At 44.5% G+C, this 19,516-nt stretch overlaps 1 protein-coding gene across 5 annotated transcripts in view; it reads left to right on the top strand.

The window, feature by feature from the left end:
- The window catches only part of col14a1b (collagen, type XIV, alpha 1b), a 112,760-nt gene that overhangs the window by 66,950 nt on the left and 26,294 nt on the right, over nucleotides 1-19,516 (top strand). For all 5 annotated transcript variants that reach the window (XM_061059223.1, XM_061059219.1, XM_061059218.1 and 2 more), the window contains 13 exons: nucleotides 708-830; nucleotides 918-1,067; nucleotides 3,687-3,803; nucleotides 6,886-7,035; nucleotides 9,419-9,493; nucleotides 10,865-11,004; nucleotides 11,291-11,414; nucleotides 12,091-12,234; nucleotides 12,327-12,491; nucleotides 13,156-13,194; nucleotides 13,521-13,659; nucleotides 13,839-13,981; nucleotides 14,195-14,304. In XM_061059223.1, the coding sequence (XP_060915206.1) occupies nucleotides 708-830; nucleotides 918-1,067; nucleotides 3,687-3,803; nucleotides 6,886-7,035; nucleotides 9,419-9,493; nucleotides 10,865-11,004; nucleotides 11,291-11,414; nucleotides 12,091-12,234; nucleotides 12,327-12,491; nucleotides 13,156-13,194; nucleotides 13,521-13,659; nucleotides 13,839-13,981; nucleotides 14,195-14,304 (1,619 nt within the window). The remainder of the gene's footprint in view (nucleotides 1-707; nucleotides 831-917; nucleotides 1,068-3,686; nucleotides 3,804-6,885; nucleotides 7,036-9,418; nucleotides 9,494-10,864; nucleotides 11,005-11,290; nucleotides 11,415-12,090; nucleotides 12,235-12,326; nucleotides 12,492-13,155; nucleotides 13,195-13,520; nucleotides 13,660-13,838; nucleotides 13,982-14,194; nucleotides 14,305-19,516) is intronic.

Below are 19,516 nucleotides of genomic sequence, written 5' to 3'. Positions count from 1 at the left end.
TCCCTATCAAACACAGAGCGAAGAGGATGTGGGCACAAGACACGGTCAGTAGGAGACAATATTACGGGGAGTGTCTTAAATTTGCCAAAGAGCGCCGGTGACGTCAACAGCACCTTTCTGAAAATTTGAAAGACTTCATTCAACTTGAGCGCTCCGAGCGGCCGCACAAAGAAGGCAGAAGCCTCGTAAAAAAGACGCTGGGTGCTGCCGCCTGCTGTTGAGAACGCTCTCTCTTCAATGGTAACAATTGAGAGAAGACGCTAGCGCTCCGAAAAAAAAAACTCCAGGTCGACACGGGGCCATAAAAAGTTCAATGGGTTGGCAACTTATTTGCTGCAGTTTGCAACAGTTTGCTTCGATTTTCGGTTATTCAAAACAAGAAATTCACCAAAGTCGAGACTCAAAGTGTTGCCGTGGTGTCAGGGTCAGGTCAGAATATTAAACTTCGATTCTAGTCACAATCGCATGACATTGATACTTGAACTATAAATCCCAGGAACCAAAACTGGGTTAATTATTGTTTTTATTGTCCATTTTTACGGCCACAAACCTCATCTCCCCCATCGCAGGAGGTTGCATCTTTAATCGCCCTCCAGCTTCTCCAGCAAGCAGAGAATGATTAAGATCTCGTACGATTGCAGGAACTGTTATGTACGTTAATCAGGATGATAAAGAACCACTTTGTCTGCGTCCTCTTTGCTCCTCAGTTCCTCTCTCAGCTCCTAAAAACCTGCGTGTGTCGGAGGAGTGGTACAACCGCTTCAGGATCAGCTGGGACGTTCCACCTTCCCCCACCATGGGCTACAGGGTCGTCTACCAGCCGGTTTCTGGTAAGTTTTCTTTCAAACAATAATTCTTTATTTACACTTCAGTGACTTCCTGTCTCCTCATCCTTCCCTTCTCCGCCTCCTCCTCAGCTCCTGGACCGGCTCTCGAGACCTTCGTGGGAGAGGACGTGAACACCATGCTGATCGTCAACCTGCTGAGCGGGACCGAGTACAGCGTCAAGGTCATCGCCTCGTACACCACGGGGTCCAGCGAGGCCCTCGTAGGCCGGGCCAAGACCTGTAAGTCCAGACTCCTTTTTGTTTTTAATGTAATGTCACAGCTTCGGTCTGGAGCTGGCTGACAAAACGTGTACAATCAAACACTGACGGAGCTTCAGAAACAGTTTGGGTGGATGAGCAGCTCCTGGTTCAGGAGGACTAACGTGCTCCTTCTCCTGAACCGTCTTCAGAGACTCCAGAACATCAACATATTATTTTCAAACTGTCTCGTTTACCTTCAGTGATAAATACAAACGATATAAAAACTGATGAGCAGAGCCGACATCAGGCCGTGTCGTCGTCTGACCAATTAGAAACTGTAAAGAGTCTTTGGAGCAGCCACAGCCAATCAGGAGGCAGCTAGTTTTTGTTTACTTCAGGGTGTTTTAACACAAGAAATTCAGACCAATCAGAGAGCAGTTTCCTCGCTCATCACACATTTAGCTCCTCTTGTAAATGTCCCCGTGTGAACACAGACCAAACTGGAGGTAGTTATGCAGAAATGGAACAAACAGGTCGATGATTCAGACCAGAGCAAACGATCTACAGGAGTGAGAACCTCTTAAAACTCTTCTGAATCAGTTCAGTGCGATTTTCAAATGTATTATAAGAAACTGCGGTCACAAGACGAACGCTCAACTATAAGCCCGTCCACTTAGTCAAAGACGTTTTTGTCCGAGCGATAATGAACTCTGCTCAGATCAGTACTTCTTCTGACTGATGCTGCACACCTGAATATTTATTTACCTCGATATCGATCCTATTTGTCCCCTCGGCTGTTTAAGTGAATCAAACAGTCTCCTCTAATCTAATCAGAGCAGCGTTCAGACGCCTGCGGACATCGATATCCCGATCCCTACTAACACCTTTAATGGAAACTCCTCCTAATTACGTCCCGGCTCTGGAAGAAACTGTAGATGCAACAGATCTGTTATCTCTCTGGTGATGTGGACACTTCCTTAAAGTGTCCGCCTGGCTCGATCAATCAGTGTTCCTCTCGTGAATCATTGGAGTGGGATCCGGGGATTCCTTCTCCTGCATGATAATGAACCACCTGATCGCATGGGGGCCTCGCAGAGAAACAGCCTCTCTTTGAAACTGAAAAGATCTCCGGTTTGATCACCATGACAGGACCCACAGCAGCCCCGTGTCCCCTTTGAAGCATCCTTGAGAAGGACCGACAACCTCCAACCTCTTTCATCCGTCCTCATTTCTCTGCCAATAAGAGCTCTCGACTGAAGTTTCAGCTAAACGCCTGAACATGGAACTTGAAACGGATCACAGGAACGCAACTTTGTATAGCAGCCACGGCCTCCCTCACCTGCATGATAATTAAGCCCCGATGGTTTGATTTGAAGGACGAGTTATATTGGGGGGGGGGGGGGGGGGGGGGGGGGGGGGGCTCGGTGAAGATAAAGAGGGGAGAAGCACGGGGCTGAACCTGGAGGAGATGGGGTAAGGAAGAAGAAAGACGGAGGGATTGGGGGAGTTGAAAGAAGAGGTGTAATGATATGAGGCCGTTGGGATCCCAGGAGGTGAATGGAGCGCCTGGCGTTCTGCTCGGCAGCATCTTAATGAAGCTGATGGACCCGCTGAGATGAGCGGACGGCGGCTTCAATGTCACACAAGTATCACAAAAGGACAAAAAGGAGACTGACTTTCCTCACATACTTTTTCTCAAAGTGTTTGTGATGGACGAGTGGAAAAAGAATCTGTTGCAGATACTCCATAGACTCAGCTTTTTAAAATATAAAAGAGAGAGAGAGCACACGGGAGAACGCCGTCTTGCAGACAGCTGGACAAGTCATCATGATAATTTCTATACTGCTTTGTCCCGTTCGGGGTTGCAAGGGGGCTGGAGCCGATCCCGGCTGTCATTCGGCGAGGGGCGGGGTTACCCCCTGGACTGGTCGCCAGCCAATCACAGGGCTGACATAGAGAGACAGACAACCAGCCACACTCACATTCACACCATACGGACAATTTAGAGTCACCAGTTAACCTAACGAGCACGTCTTTGGACTGTGGGAGGAAGCCGGAGTACCCGGAGAGAACCCACACATGCACGGGGAGAACATGCAAACTCCACACAGAGAGGCTCCTGTCAGACGGGGATTCAAACCAGGAACCTCCAGCACTAACCACTGTGTGTGTGTATGTGTGTCTGTGTGGTTTTTCTGTGCTATACCTCTCTGAAAAAGCACGTCAGCGCCCTTGAAGCCGACCGGCGGTACATTTTTTTAAACCAGTCATCTGGAAACACAGCGGCGTGTGGTTATACACAGATTTCTTTATGTAACAGCGGCGTGTACAGAAGAAGGCTTACTGCTCAATTAAACGCTTATTTTCAGAGATCAGAGGGACGCCAGGTTTATTTTAGAACATCTTCAACTTATTTGTGTTTCTGTACAAAGAGAGAAGTCGTCACTTTGTTTCATTATATGAGTTAAAATGACCATAAAGATAACCGTTAAAATAACCTTTAAGGAGTCACATGTTTCCTGTTGGAGAACTTCAGAGTGAAGAAAGAACGTAAACTCTTGAATTCTAGATGTTTCATTAAACCTGTTCCATTATTTTCTCCTGGGTTATACATTGTTTCATTAATTAACCCTTCACTTCCTTCCTTCCTTCCTGCAGTGTACCTGGGGGTGACTAACCTGAGCACCTATCAGGTGAGGATGGCCAGTATGTGCGCCCAGTGGCAGCCGCACCGACACGCCAGCTCCTACAGAGTGCTCATCGAGTCCCTCCTCAGTGAGTGATCACACACAGCGACACGCTCCCTTACTTCTGAACAAGGTCTTTATTATTTAGCCACAACCAGTACAACACACAGACCACGAGCTGGGAACGCCATGAGATAAAAGGCAAGTTTCTGTGGATTGAAGCAGATTTATATTTTATTTAGTCTTTTAAAGCCCCAATATGTAACTTTTCAGTTTTGGTGCGCTTTGGCGCCAACATGTATACATATAGCTATTTATCTACGGCCTATAGATATCATGGTAACAGTTGAATACTCATACTAAACATCGGACTGCAGACATCCAGGTTTTATCAAAATCTGGTAATATTACTGTACCTTTTGAGTCGACATGGTTCTTTATCTTCTCACGGCGTCTATGCCGGTTTCCTCACCGTTTATAACGAGCATAGTACTCACCAGTTCAACAGCAGCAGTGCCAGCTCGGTATCGGACTTACAGCCCACCGTTCCCCGAAGCTCTCTCCAACTTGTAAAAGCCTCTCCAATATTTACTCAAGTCCGGTCTCTTGTTCGGTCACTCTCTCTTTATTCTTTATTTTATTCCTAGCTTCATCCGTCAATGTGCTTTTCCTTTTAGCCTGCATCAAGCAGTACAGAGACGGGCTTACTCCTAATGTTTACAGTCTCGGCTTGAGAACTCTGAGGACTTGTAAACTAGTGACGTAAAGCAGTACGTACCTCTCGCGAGATGAGCGCGAGCCGCGGTCAGAAAGTGACATAGTGGAGTATTGAGGCAGCGAGCCGCTATGCGGACGTTGGAGAGACAACATTCTCCCTGTTGAACGTGATTACGCTGTTAGACAGACTTACAAGCAAATATTTTAAGGTTGAAAAGTTACATATTGGGGCTTCAATGTAGTTGTATCTGCAAACCCCCTTCAGGGCGTATGCAGATCCAAACACTAAGCCTGCAAACAAATGGCCATCGTGCTTTTCTTGTGGATTTGAAATCGAGCGTCACTGAGACTTCATGAATCAGGGCGTCGAATACATAATACTGTTTATATTCAGATGTTTTTTCTCCTCTACTCCCATGAAGCTCCGATGCTGAATATCTGAGCCGGTAGGGGGGGGGGTTCATACATAGCGTCATGCTTTCATTAGTGGGAGTTTGAGTATGCAGTGCAGAGAGGGCGTTTGATTTCCACGATCCGTCAGCATCCTCAGATGACAAAGATTGTGTTGTTGCAGTCTTAAAGGTTTATCTGTGTGTGCAGCCGGAGCTGCTCTGTAGACAACGGAGGCTCATGGACCGCCGCCCAGTGACATTTACATTCTGCTGCGTGAGATAAAAGACGGGAAAGAAAGACGACGTCAGTATGTGTGTTTGTTACACTCATCAGAGTCTTTGCTTGAATGCTTGAAGGAGAAACAAAAATACATTTTGTCTCCTCAATGTTTCCCTCAGGAGGTTTTTAGAGGGTTTTTTTTGTGTTTTGATGCCTTACCCCCAATTTCCATGTACTCCATATGCACCGCGGCCCGTCAGCTCAGCGCACTACGCCGTAGTTTGCTGCCACTCTAGTCAATGATTGTGTTTCCACGGAGCGCGCCACGGTCCGTCTCCAGAGTGGGCCAGAGACGACACTACACTCTGCTCCGTTTCAAATACGCTGCGGGTCTATTTATGACAGAGCTCGCTGCAAGAACGCGTCAAGCTGTGACAGAATAGGTCAACCCAGACAGGAAGTCAGACAAGGAAACACAGAGCGTGCGGTCAATTTCAAAATCAAACACAACATACAGACTCTGATTGTATATTCCATCACTTTATCAACATGACGTCAAAACAGGCACTGACTGAACAACAAATCATCCTCAGAGAGACAAAGCAGCGTGTTGTTAGCACGTTGTTCTCTTTATTTCCGCGTGATCTTGTAGTTCTCCTGTGATCTTGTAGTTCTCCTGTGATCTTGTAGTTCTCCTGTGATGTGTGTACAGCTGCTCATGGCTGCGTTCATGCTCCAGAAACGGATCCATTGGGTCAGGGCGCTGAGTATGTGAAAATTTGGGGTTCAATGCAACGGGGCCTCTAATACTATAATTCATGTGGCGATAGATGATCTCTGTACATTCTGATCTGTTCGTCCAGGAGACTCTTCAAACTCTTCATCCTTTCTTCTGTGTTGATGTTTTCTCGTTACTTTACCTCCTTTATTTTTTTAACTCTTTATTTTTAACAGCATCTTTCTCACAGCTGCAGCAGAAACATTTCTCTTGTCATTATTTTCCTGCTGCATCGTTATAAATCCCCATTTAGCTCCACTGTGTGCAGAGAACAATGCCTGTGAGCGGTGAACACACTCAGGGGGGCTGTGGCAATAATATGTGCCGTTAATGTGCCCGTAATGACGGCTGACTCGTCGCAGAATGCCTGCAGGTGATAAATAACATTTCTATTGGGTGGATGCTGCTGCATTAAAACACAATCTTACCTCCTGAACGTTGCACAACTGCAGTCTCATCAGGGTCACTCCATGTGTTTGATGTTATTTTGGTGTGTTTTCAACAAACGCTGAAAATTCTCTGTTTTCGTCTCTGTGTCGGTGCAGAGCTGCAGGCTGCCGAGAATCACAAGCAAGGAAGTCATTTCAGTAATTACACGGCTCTTTGATGGAGGTGACTTCAGTGATATCTGACGGCTGAAGTTGGTAGAAGAATGCATCAAAGGACATCAAATAAAAAAAAATCATGAAGTTAATTTAAAGTAGGCAAAAGCCCGAGGGAGAGTGTGCAGAAGGCCTCAATATTTACCTTCAATTAAACATCTTCACACCATGAAGTTGTGCCATTCAGGTCTTTGCACGATGGATCATTTTAAGTATTTTTTTCAGGTGTCAAAGTTTAAAGACAAGCTGTGTGAAGTGCATTTAAATTAATGCAGAAAACTGGTCATTTAATTGGATCACAAGCTAAAAAAAACCCTGAAAGTTCTGCATCTAGAAGTTCTTCCGTCCTCATGTTGGACTCCACTGGTAAAAGATATCTGATGACATTTCCTCCATACAAATACGGGCTAAGCCAATCAAAAGAGGCCTTTTTATGATGCTACCTTTTTGTTTCCCTGCAGATGGTCAGAAGCAGGAGACGAAGCTGAGCGGAGGAGCCAACAGACACTGCTTCAACAACCTGAAGCCCAACACGCAGTATAAGATCAGTGTGTACGCTCAGCTGCAGGACGGGACTGAAGGGCCCGCCATCACCGCTAACGGGAAAACATGTACGTACAAACACACACACACACACACACACACACACACACACAAACTCGTTATATTCCCAGAATTCTGTTGGGCTTGTTGGGCAAGGGGAGTGTGTCCTTCTCATCACTAGATCCTCACTGTGGCCAAGCTGCTCGCGTCTCATCGTTTCACAGGATGCTGTTTGAGTTTGTCTGCTGACACCGCTAACCGGTGTTACGGTCTATAAAGTGGCCATGTGAACTGGTGCCCTAAGCTCCTCATATCTGTCATCGCCATAGTAACAATAGACGTTGAAAACGGTAAGAGTACACCTCTTGGTTTGATTTTTCATGATTATTAGTTCAAATCATCAGATATGTTTGAATGAAAGCAAACAAAGTAATGAGTGACTGTGTTGTCAACAACCTCAGAGGCATTCAGCTCAAAGTCACCAATTAACATGGTCACACAATTAACTGTAACACCGGCAGAGCGTGGTGAGCCCCTTTCGTTCATGCACTGACTCACAAGGTTCGTTAAATTCTGTATTTTTGTGAGTGGTGTCCGACTGCCGCCACAGATATTTGACTGAAGACATCTTCATCTGCCTAAATGTTGATGAAGTAGTTGACCTATGGCGTATACATGCCACAGTTTACTGTTTTCTTTCAGAGTTCTGCAGGTAAAAAAAACCAAACAATGTGATCTTTACATAAACAAACACAAAAACAGGAAACTTAAGAAACCTGATCCAAGGCAGGATACTCAAGTCCGTGTAGACAGACTCAATGAAAGACGTGGACACAGTGGGAGTCAGACAAACACACATGCCCGCGCGCCCGCACGCCGCACGCACACACACAGAGCGGGGTTGTCTCTCTCTGTAATACACCACTGACACAGTACTCAGTACTTCACCTCCTCTGTACAATGTGCCAGCCCTCCTTTTAGAAATGAGACTCTACATGTGTCATAAAAACAATACAACAGAAAAACACACACACACACACACACACTGAAGCTGCTGTCAGCTGTCAGCGCGGAGAAAAGAAGCTGTGAGGACCATCACGTCTTTCTGAACAGAAAACATCTTTTATTCTCCGGAGAGCGCAGACAGCTGAATCCTCTCGCCTGTTTTTATTTTTATGCACCAACAGCTCCAAACACTAATCAGGACAGAGAGACACGCCGTCTGCACCCCACGAGACGAGGCTTATTTTAGTTTCTTTATTATTCCAGCTTGTTTTCTGCAGACTGCACGTGGACAATCATCGGACCATCAGGTTAATTCACTCTCATTTTAACCACTCTCGTGAGTCTTTGAATCCGACCCAAAGACTTCTGTAAAGTACCTCGGATAGAAGGACACCGAGACTTACACATGTACAGGACAAAATCAGAAGAGATAAGAGGTACCTCTTTGTCCACAGGGGGCGCCAAAACTGAAGTGTCCTCAGAGTGTTTAAATAAACATCTTAAACCTTACAGCGTCGTTCCTGGTGGTTATTTGAAGGGTTCAATAGAAAGTCGTTACTGCGTTAACCAAAAACAAGTCTGGAGTGTCTGCAGGTCTGATATTGATATTGTACCAACATTAACAAAGTAAGGACAAAGACGGGATAAACATCTGAGCGTGGCCCAAGAAATGCAGCGTGGACGCTGAAACATGGCTTCAGAGAGAATGCTCTCTCCCTCTGCAGGTCTCTGTTTACGTGAAACTGCTCCCCTCTGTCCTCTATCTCTGCAGAAAGCCTCCGTGCTGATTTATTACTTTGTTTTGATGCATATGAACGCCGGAGCCATTTATCTAAACGACTCTCCCCATCGCTGCAGGCGGACGCCGCTGAGCTCTCCCTTCATACCATCAGCTGTAATTCCCCTCCTCAGGTCTCTGATTTAACACCTAAACAACACTGAATGAGAGGACTGCAGGTGTGTGTGTGTGTGTGCGGGGGGGGGCTTCACACACACACACACACACACGCACGCACACACACAGAAAATAGAGACACAGAGTTGAAAGCAGAGACAGTGGGAGTTTGATTTAGATTGCAGCCGATGAATCCTGAAAATTACACGGGGGCTGAAATCACAGAGAGCGATCCGTACCTTATAAACTGTTCGTGTCTCTGCGGCTGTCTCACTTCTTCTTCTTCTCTTGTTTTTTTTAAGGTAGATTTAATTCTGGGGTCTCCCAGCATGTGCTGATGGTTTTACGATGAGTGCGGTCATGATTGCAGGTTTTCATATCTGTCTCTGTGTGTGTGTGTGTGTGTGTGTGTGTGTGTGTGTGTGTGTGTGTGTGTGTGTGTGTGTGTGTGTGTGTGTGTGTGTGTGTGTGTGTGTGTGTGTGTGTGTGTGTGTGTGTGTGTGTGTGCGTGCGCGCGCGCGTGTGTGTGTGTGTGTGTGTTTCTCGTTTAGTACCCGTCCCAACTCCAGCACCGACCAAACCCCCCACCACCACGCCGCTACCCACAATCCCCGCTGCCAAGGAAGGTAGGAGCTGATGTTTTAAGATATGATTACCTCTCTGTGTTACTGTCTCTGTTTTCTTTTCACCTGATGACACCTGGGAGGCTCGCAGTCTGATCCAGAACAAACTTGGAATCCATCCATTATCACTTCCACTGATATTAACGCTACAGAAGAGAGGGACGGCTCTGTGAATACAGGGTCATTTATTCCCGTCTTAAATGTTTTGAATATAAACATGCTGCTCCACGCGTCTGTGTACCGTTTTTAATCCACATCCTCTCTTCTTCTTTGATTCCTTCTCATCAACACTCAATTTCATCTATTGCTGCCTCGACATTTCTGTTTCTGTTTCATATTCAACAAGAGATTTGTCTCAGCACTTCTCCCGTCAGAAGACTTGATTAGTGCCAGCTGCACAGAGAAGAGAATCATATTCTCCTAATGTGGTTTAGGAGAATATTCTCAGCAAACAAAGAATGAAAGCCGTCTGCAGATCAAACTGAACCTTTAATGGGATTTTATCAGAGGAGAAACGAAGAGCGTAGACTGTGTTTTAAATTTAATGAGTTTACAAGTTATTCAGTCGTTTGTTATCCTCAGACGTCTTCAAATCTAATTTTAAAAGCTGGTTTCTCTTTTTCTTCACTCAAAATCACGTTTGTTAAAAGGTCCAATCAGTGAGATGTGTAGTGTGTGAAATGATAAAGTGACCTTACTATATGATCAGACATTAAGGAAACATGCTATGTTGAAGTGCTGGCTTCTCTCACAACAATGCAGCAGCCAGTATGTCCTCCTTCTAACTTTAGATTCTGGTCCTGAATGCTCTGGATTTGTTTGGACCAGAGAAGGTAGGCAGTTTAGGCACCCTCACACGGCCGTTTTGGACGCCCCTCAGTTTGCCAGACATGAGAGCAGTTATCAGGTCAAACCAACAGGTGTTGCAGCGATGGAAGCGGGTAAGAGAACTGGTTCAGATAGAAGTGATTGTACCCGACCTGAAAAGCCTCTGCATGTTTCTAATAAGCTCCACGAGCAGAAACGTGCTCAAACTAGGATCAATATTGGAGATGCTTTTGAAAAATGGAGAGAGGTTAGAACGCAGAAAGGTTTACAGATCGATGCAGAGCTGGATAAACACTGAAGCTTCAGTGTCCACCACATGGCAACCTGTGTGAGCATCGACTCTAGAGAGGAGGGGGCGGGGGGAGACAGCTCTCTACAATGTTTAGAATTTAGACTGCAGTACCCATTGTAAACACTAGATGTCAGAGTTACATACTGCTCTTTTAAATCTAGTGGGACGAGACAGAAAGCAAATCAATCAATGTGATAATTTCCCTTTAGTCATCACGCTGTTTCTCCCTCTCTCTCTCTCTCTTTCTCCGTTAGTCTGTAAGGCCGCTAAAGCCGACCTGGTCTTCCTGGTCGACGGATCCTGGAGTATCGGCGATGAGAACTTCCTGAAGATCATCCGCTTCCTGTACAGTACCACGGGAGCGTTAGACCGCATCGGCCCGGATGGCACACAGGTAACACTGACAGGACGCAGAACAGCCACCGCAACTGTGGATGACATCGATCGAAAATTCATGACGGACAATTTCAGAAATATAGAAACAAATATATTCCTTCCACACTTCCCTCGAAACAGTTTAAAAACAGAATGGAGAAAAACGACGTTAGGTCAGATGAAGGGCTGGGTTTGTCTCTGTTTACATGGGTTGATGTAGTTGTTTGTTTCTGTTGTTGTTTATTTATTGATTCTCCTGTGGAGGCAGCTGAATGTGTAACGTCCGTGTGTTGGCGGTCTGACAGGTGGCCATCGCTCAGTTCAGTGACGACGCTCGCACAGAGTTCAAACTGAACTCTCACAGCGACAAAGAGCGACTGCTGGACGCCATAAACAAGATCACCTACAAGGGAGGAAACACCAAGACAGGTGAGAGCACAACAGACACACACAGACGCACGCTTCTTCGTACCCCGGTTAAAGCACGTGCAGCAGCATTCTGAAGCTGCAGGGGTGAATTTTTAGGGATTCCCTTTTCTTTTTTTTTTAAAGATGTGTTTGAGGTGATAGAAAGATGATCTGGTTACGTTATTGATTTGGTTTTGAACGTGAAGGTCGGCAGGTTAGCACATAGACACAGAGAGGCGAGATTATAAAGAATGCACTCAGCAGAACTCGTTGTTTCAATTGATCCAGTAATCAAAGCGTCCTCTGGTCGACGGGAACACTGGGAAACAGATTTTAATTGCATTGTGCAGAAGGAAGTGATAGAGTGCTCTTCCGCTTCCTGATGATTGTTTTTTACAGGCTGACATGAGCAGCGATGCTGGTCCACGTCTGTTCTGTGCAGCCTCGTCCCTGCAGGAGAAACGAGCTGCTTTATAAACTCTGATTAATGACTTCAGCTCGGCCTGCTTCCCCACAGACCTCCTCTCTTCACACACACACACACACACACACACACACACACACACACACACACACGCACTCTCAGAAACACACGCTCCTGTATTCGGTGCCCATCCCTACCGCTGAACAAATATTTAAAATTTAGTTTGAAGTGTGCTGCTGGACTAATAACATTTCTCACTGTATGTCCAATCAGGTCGAGCCATCCAGCACGTGAAGGAGAACATCTTCACGGCGGAGGGAGGAGTCAGGAGGGGGATCCCAAATGTCCTCGTGGTCCTCACCGACGGCCGATCGCAGGACGACGTCAACAAGGTTTCGAAGGAGATGCAGATGGAAGGTGAGACGTTCTGTCGGAACTTAAATCCGCCGTCATTTAAGGTCATAACAAAGTTAACATTTCTTTAAACCCCCCTTTGTCGCCCCCTGAAGGTTACATCGTGTTTGCAATCGGCTTTGCTGACGCTGACTACGGCGAGCTGGTGAGCATCGCCAGTAAACCCAGCGACAGACATGTGTTCTTCGTGGACGACCTGGACGCCTTCAAGAAGATCGAAGAGAAGCTGGTGACGTTCGTGTGCGAGGCGGCCACTGCCAGTGAGTCACCTCAGCTTCCCATACAGGTTGCTGATGAAGATGTGACCTGGAATGACATCATCCTGTGATGATCATGCCTATAAACCCCTCTATTTCAGCCCTGCTCAGAACAGGCTGTTTCTGTGTCTGTACCTTTAAATGTAAATGAGCTGTGTCTGACCACGCCCCCTCTCTGGAAGGGCTTGGGTGTCTCGGGCTTTCTCGCTCCATGTCCTATTGTTTACAGTGAGAAGGCAGACTCAGAGGGCAGAACAAACACCTAGCTGTGGGAGTGTCACCCACCTGGGGGAGGGGTTACTGCCCTTTGTGATGTCATGAAGGGAAAATCTCCAAACGGCCTGTTTGAGCACACATTTTGTGAAAAGTGGAGCAGGAAAAAGACGTAGAGGATGGACTATTCTCATCATTGGGGGGTTTGTAGACAGACTAGAGACACACATTAGAGTTAGAGAAACATTGGGAAGTGGATTTTGTGTTATGTATGTTAGGTATGTTTAAATGTGATTCTTACAAGAGAGATGTAAATGGGGTTATAAAACAGATGTGTCGCTCAGATCATATGATGCCTCTCAGTCTCAGTACCTTTAATATCGACTTTGATAACACGATTCTGGAGTATTTCAGACTTTCTTCTTAACCGCAAATCTTTTTTCTCCTTCCTCAGCGTGTCCGTCCGTACCGATGAGCGGCAGCACCACACCAGGTACAGCATCACTCACCTGTTTCTGTACCTGTGCTCCAAGTATCTAAACATCAACCAGGAAGAAGCAGCAGAACACAAAGTCTGTCACAGGAGGACTGCTTTGTCATGAGCTCACACTTTTTAGTCTTAGTACACACACACACAGACACACACTCAACCTCCCTGTGTGTGTAGAGACGTATGTTTATCAAAACAACGGCCATGATGTTTTCTTGTTTCCCGGATATATTCTACTCTGTGTACTAAGTACTATTAAACAGTCTCCGTTGTTCCGGCTCTCTTCAGTTATTTATCCCTAATGTAAATGTATTCCCCTCTGTGCTCAGGTTTCCGTATGATGGAGCTGTTCGGGCTGATGGAGAATCGCTACAGCAGCGTCTCTGGAGTTTCCATGGTGCCCGGCACCTTCAACACCTTCCCCTGTTTCCACCTGCACAGTGACGCTCTCCTGGTCCAGCCAACCAGGTAATAGCCGCTCGAGTCTCCCTGACATGTTCCAGAACTTGTTTATTCAATGATTGATTGCAGACGGCTGCTCTCATAGACGTCAGCGTGTGTTATCAAAGGATGAACGAGCAGTGAATTACTGCTACAGATGAGATCTGAAGCTGAGTATCGTGTCATGTTTGGGTTGTGACTCTCAGGTTCATCCACCCTGAAGGGCTGCCCTCGGACTACACCATCACCCTGCTGTTCAGACTGCTGCCCGACACTCCCGAGGAGCCGTTTGCCGTCTGGGAGATCCTCAACAAGAACAACGAGCCGCTGGTGGGAGTCATCCTGGACAGTGAGTCTGAGATCTCAACACAGGGAGCATCAAGTTTTCAAAAACAACAACATTAAGGACACGTTAATTATTGACTGATTTCTGTCCTCTCAGTAAAAAGGATGCAGTACTTTAGGACACACACTTATTAAACAGATTCATAAATAAAGGAGTCTGACAAGGCACCGTCCATTTTACAGACTCTTTGTCGACATGTTTTTTTGTCTCTTGCAGACAGAGGAAAGACTCTGACATTCTTCAACAACGACTACAAAGGACAGTTTCAGACGGTCACGTTCGAGGGGCCGGAAATCAAAAAGCTTTTCTACGGCAGCTTCCATAAGGTCAGAAACACTTCAGTCTTCTTTTCTGACTGTTTACCGACTGATTAATGAGATAAATACTGAGCTTAAAAAAAACATCCAGAAGTATTGGACGAAGCAGCAGAGTCCTCTATACGACCCTATAATGAGAATATGTGTCTTTCTATCAGTGCTACGTGTAGTTGAACAGAATCACAATCTGAACTAAAAAGTGGAGAAGAACATACTGGAGAACAGGAAACATAATGCAGCAGGTTCATTAGAGCACGGAGATCGTAGAGGTGGCGTGCAGACAGTCTATGGTCGTGCAGCGATCACAGGGAATAAACGTGACCACCCCCTCCCACTCGCTCCAGGTGAATTCTCCTGATTATATCCTGCTGCATTCTCCCATCAGCTCACTCTGACTTTCTGCAGAAAAAAACAAGAAGGCTGGAGGAGAAACTCCGGGTGAAGAGAGAAACATTCAGATGTTTGTGTTCACACATGACGCTCAGCACGAAGACTTGAGGAGTTTTTCAAGAGGAGCTGCATGTGTGAACATTATAAAAAAAACAAGGCAGGAAACAAAGAAATCTCCACTCAAGGCTCGTTCACACCTGAAAAACTCCAGAGGTTCTCGGGTTGAGCTGCAAACAGACGATTAGTCCACATGTTTATATCTGAAGTTTATTTTTTACTGAGTTGTCCATCCGTACTTCCTCTCTTCCTTTCTCTTTTCTGAACCTGAGCTGAGCAGGGAGACAGCAGACTGTGTCATGCCCTGATCCTGAACCAGGACTCACTGACTGATCTGCTCTCACTTCCGTCTGCTTGCTGTCAGCACAGCTTACCCCTGCTTACCTCTCCACCTTTTGTTCCACGCGCTGCAGATGTGTGTGTGTGTGTGTGTGTGTGTGTGTGTGTGTGTGACAGTACATACTTCATCTTATAATCCTAAAGGACCAGTACAGTACCTGCAGTTCCTACCTGAACGTCTCTCTGACATTCGTATAAGTTTATGTGATTATGGATCAGAGGATGTAGCTTATCTCCGTAGAGGCACCTAACTTTGTCCTGTCTTTACTTTATTGAAGTCGGCGGTTCCCTTTGGGTCACAAAAGTTCAGCTTTTCTGCAGCTGACACTTTCCACAGTCCTTAGATAAACGTTGAATGTTCCCGGCTGTCTGTGTTTCTTAATTCCTGAAAAACTGATATCTCGGCAATATGACAGGAGTGACAAAGTCCTTTCATTGAGGTTTTAAGACTGATAAGAGAGTCGCTTCACAAGTCACACTCCACAGGATTAAAGTTACAGTATGCAGGGTCATAAGACTTCTGAAGTCAATTTAAATGTGCACAGTATGTCTTTGAAACACACACACAAACACACACACACAATGTGAATGCAGTAGACAGAGTGACTATCTTAGATACAGCAGCTTTAAATCTGGATGACCTGTTAAAAATAAGCCACCATGACTTCATTGTATTCTAACCCTGATACTTTTGGATACATTTAGCCGAAAACTTGGCTGCAAGGGCAGATCTGACACTTTATTTCCTTGTAGACCTCAGGCCTCAAATTTCTTACCAGATTAATTAACCGCAATTCACATATTTTATGTTTTACACACCATCATAATCACGGAGTTCCACAAGGTTCTGTGCTTGGACCGCTTCTTTTCACCTTAAATGTGCTTCTTTTAGCTAATATTATGAGGAATCACATCGTTACGCAGATGATTCTCGATTATACATATCAATTAGTTATCTTTAAGTTGGTTTTAACTTTATTCATCAGATCAAAATTAGTTTGACTGATACTACATGTCCTGTTGATTTTATACAGGAGAGTTAATTCACACTGAAACAATAATACATCGACACAGTTTCTCTCACTGCTGACAAAGTTCTTCTCGGTTTGAAAAATCACTTTTAGAGCAGATTTCAGAGCAGCTGTGAACTTTCACTTTGACTGAGCAAACTCACGATCAACCCAGACAGAAAATCATAATTGCTGCGTCCTCAACTTTTACTGATGCTGCTTCTAAACGTTGTGGCTGTTTTATGGAAAGAAGCAGTTTCAAAATAAAGTTTTGTTTTGTCTCTAAGAGCTCTGAGGAGTAAATTATAACAGTAAAGACTCAAAGGGTTATGATAAACACCACCAGACAACAAATCTATTAACACTACTGATGGATGGATGAATGAATGGATAGATGAAGAATGATGGATGGATGGATGATTGGAAGGATGGATAAGTTGATGGATGGTTAGATGGATATATTGATGGATGGATGAGTTGATGGATGAGTTGATGGATGGATGGATATATGGATGGATGGATGAGTTGATGGATGGATGGATATATTGATGGATGGATGAATGGATGGGTGGATGGATGAGTTGATGGATGGATGAGTTGATGGATATATTGATGGACGGATGAGTTGATGGATGAGTTGATGGATATATTGATGGATGGATGAGTTGATGGATGGATGGATATATTGATTGATGGATGGATGGGTGGATGAAAGAGTTGATGGATGGATGAGTTGATGGATGGATTAGTTGATGGATGGATGGATGAGTTGATGGATGGATGGATATATGGATGGATATATTGATGGATGGATGAGTTGATGGATGGATGGATATATTGATGGATGGATGGGTGGATGAAAGAGTTGATGGATGGATGGATGAGTTGATGGATGGATGGATATATTGATGGATGGATGGGTGGATGAAAGAGTTGATGGATGAATGGATGAGTTGATGGATGGATGGATGGATGGATGGATGAAAGAGTTGATGGATGGATGGATGCATGAGTTGATGGATGGATGGATGGATGCATGAGTTGATGGATGGATGGATGGATGGATGGATGAGTTGATGGATGGATGGAAATATTTATGGATGGATTGACGGACAGAAGGATGGATTGATTAATTGAAGGACTTCTGATGATGGTGATCTCAGCATTCCTGTGGATGAAGCTACCGAAACACGTTTACACTTTTTTATAGGAAGATTTTTTATTGACTCACAGCGAACTTAAAGCTGTAATTTCACAGCTTTGAGGAATATTGTAGTGTTTGAATCACTTCATAAACTGTCATAGCTACGCAGATGATACTCGGCTGTACGTATCAATGATTCGTTGGAGTGTTTAAAAATGCTCTGAGAATCACAATGAGCAGAAAATACTTTTTAATGCAAAGTCGGGACCTTTAGTTTAAAGTAATAACCAAGGAAAAATGAAACTGCCCAGCAAAGTTAGGTCTTCTCTGACGGATGGATTTCTGAGCTTTAAATGAAACTCACTGATGCAGCGTTGGGAAGGCGCTCTTTGTCTAAACCCTGCTGTATGTGAAACAGTATAATTTTGTAGACTGCAATCATCTGTGGATGCTGAACAGTAATTTATTTCCACCAAATGAAAATAACATGCTTTATATTTTTCCTCTGATCTCTCTCTCTCTCTCTCTGAAACTCCAAACTCTTTTGAGAGCTGCGAAACAGCTTTTGAGAACAGTGAAATGAAAACTTTTAATTTCATGTCCAAGAAGAAACATGGGGTGTATTTTCTTACTTTGTCTCATAAGTATTGCTTACACATCAGCATTCAGAAATGCAGAATCTAAATTACAGTGCAGTGACTTTAGTGTTTACAGTCTTCCTTTGAGCTCTGTGTGGTTTTGAATATCCAAACAGCCTTTTCAACATTCTGTGAATTTAATTGCAGCGTAAAGAAAATGGAGATTTAAAGAAAACAAGAAAGCATGTCTGATTTGTTTAGCACAAAAAAGCACTTCCACTGCAGCAATAGAAGAGAAAACACATTCACATTTACTTTTACTTTTATCTGCTCACAAGTTGCCAGAATTTTCTTAGAGCTACAGGACTTAACCACAGGCACGCAGCTGCACTGCGCGTGCATCCGGGCGGTCTTCAGTTCTGTCCACACTTCTTACCAGTTTCTCCTGGCTTGACTGATGAAAACCAAAAGTTTGGCTGATAATAACACTGCTTCCTTCCTGGAGTGAGCCACAAAGAGCAGCTCGTCCAGTTTAAAAACACTCCTCTCCGTCATGCGTAATGGGCCAGCCTGTCTCACCACATCCAGAACTCGGTGTAGTTTGCGGACACCGGCATTAAGCCTGATACATCTCCCAACTTATTTTACCTCTGATTATGGTAAAAACAGTAATTTAATAATGATATTAACTGATTTTATTTACAGATGGTTCATTTTTAGGTCACCCAGATGTGAAAGTGTTGTGCGGATCACTTTTCAGTTGAAACACTTCTAGTAGCCTGCTGTTGCGCCTTTATCACCAGCTTTCATCAGTCTGTAATATGTAATAAATACTGAAAATGTCCTTCTTATCCAAAAACGAGATCACGCACAGGCTGTCCGATCATACTGTGGTCAGTTGGTTTAACCGCGGAGCGCTAATATTATTCCTTGAATTACGCACGGAGATGGCAGAGATTCATGGCGCATACAAGTCAGTGTCAGAGTTAGATCACGGTAGTGTGGACACGTAGCAGAACGGACTGCCAGTCTCTTATTAAAAGTTGTTTAACTGAGTTTACTCAGTTGACAAAGTGGAATTCAACACGGAGCTGATCAGACTGCGCAACGCTGAAGCGCACGTCTGTTCGTTTGGAAACATTAGATCGTTTTATAATGCCTTGCACTAAAATACCCAAAGATGACATCATATTTGCATCACAGACACTCTGAAACATATTCATGTGAGCAGGTTCTGTCTGTGATGAACCTTAAAGAGTGCAAACTGTGCTGTGGTCTGACACCTACACATCTAAAGTCTCTCTCTCTCTCTCTCTCTCTCTCTCTCTCACTTTCTCTCTCTGTCCCTCTCTCTCTTCACTGTACTCTGTATTATTAATGCACTGATCCCAGGGCAGGTAGAATAACTCCTGTGTCAAGGTTTCTATAACCTTGAATAGCAATATTAAAAAATAAAGTACAGTTTGCAATGACAGAGATTATGTGTTTTAAATCTGTAACCTTCATCTTTAGTGAATGCCACATTTTTTTAAAATTTGAAATAGATATTTTTATCTTATGATGCAAGGATAGCATAAAAATTTATGCCTGACCTGTTTTGTTACTGTTAACATAAAGTTCTCGATAAAAGTAGTTAATTTAGATTTTAAAATAATCATACGGCAGCCTATATATACTTTATACTTTATGTTTAGAGTCAAAAT

The sequence above is a fragment of the Labrus mixtus genome, chromosome 16 (genome assembly GCF_963584025.1).
Source record: "Labrus mixtus chromosome 16, fLabMix1.1, whole genome shotgun sequence".
In the NCBI taxonomy this organism is placed as follows: domain Eukaryota; kingdom Metazoa; phylum Chordata; class Actinopteri; order Labriformes; family Labridae; genus Labrus; species Labrus mixtus.
The sequence above is the reverse complement of the archived record's forward strand: the minus strand, read 5'-3'. Positions and strand labels throughout refer to the sequence as shown.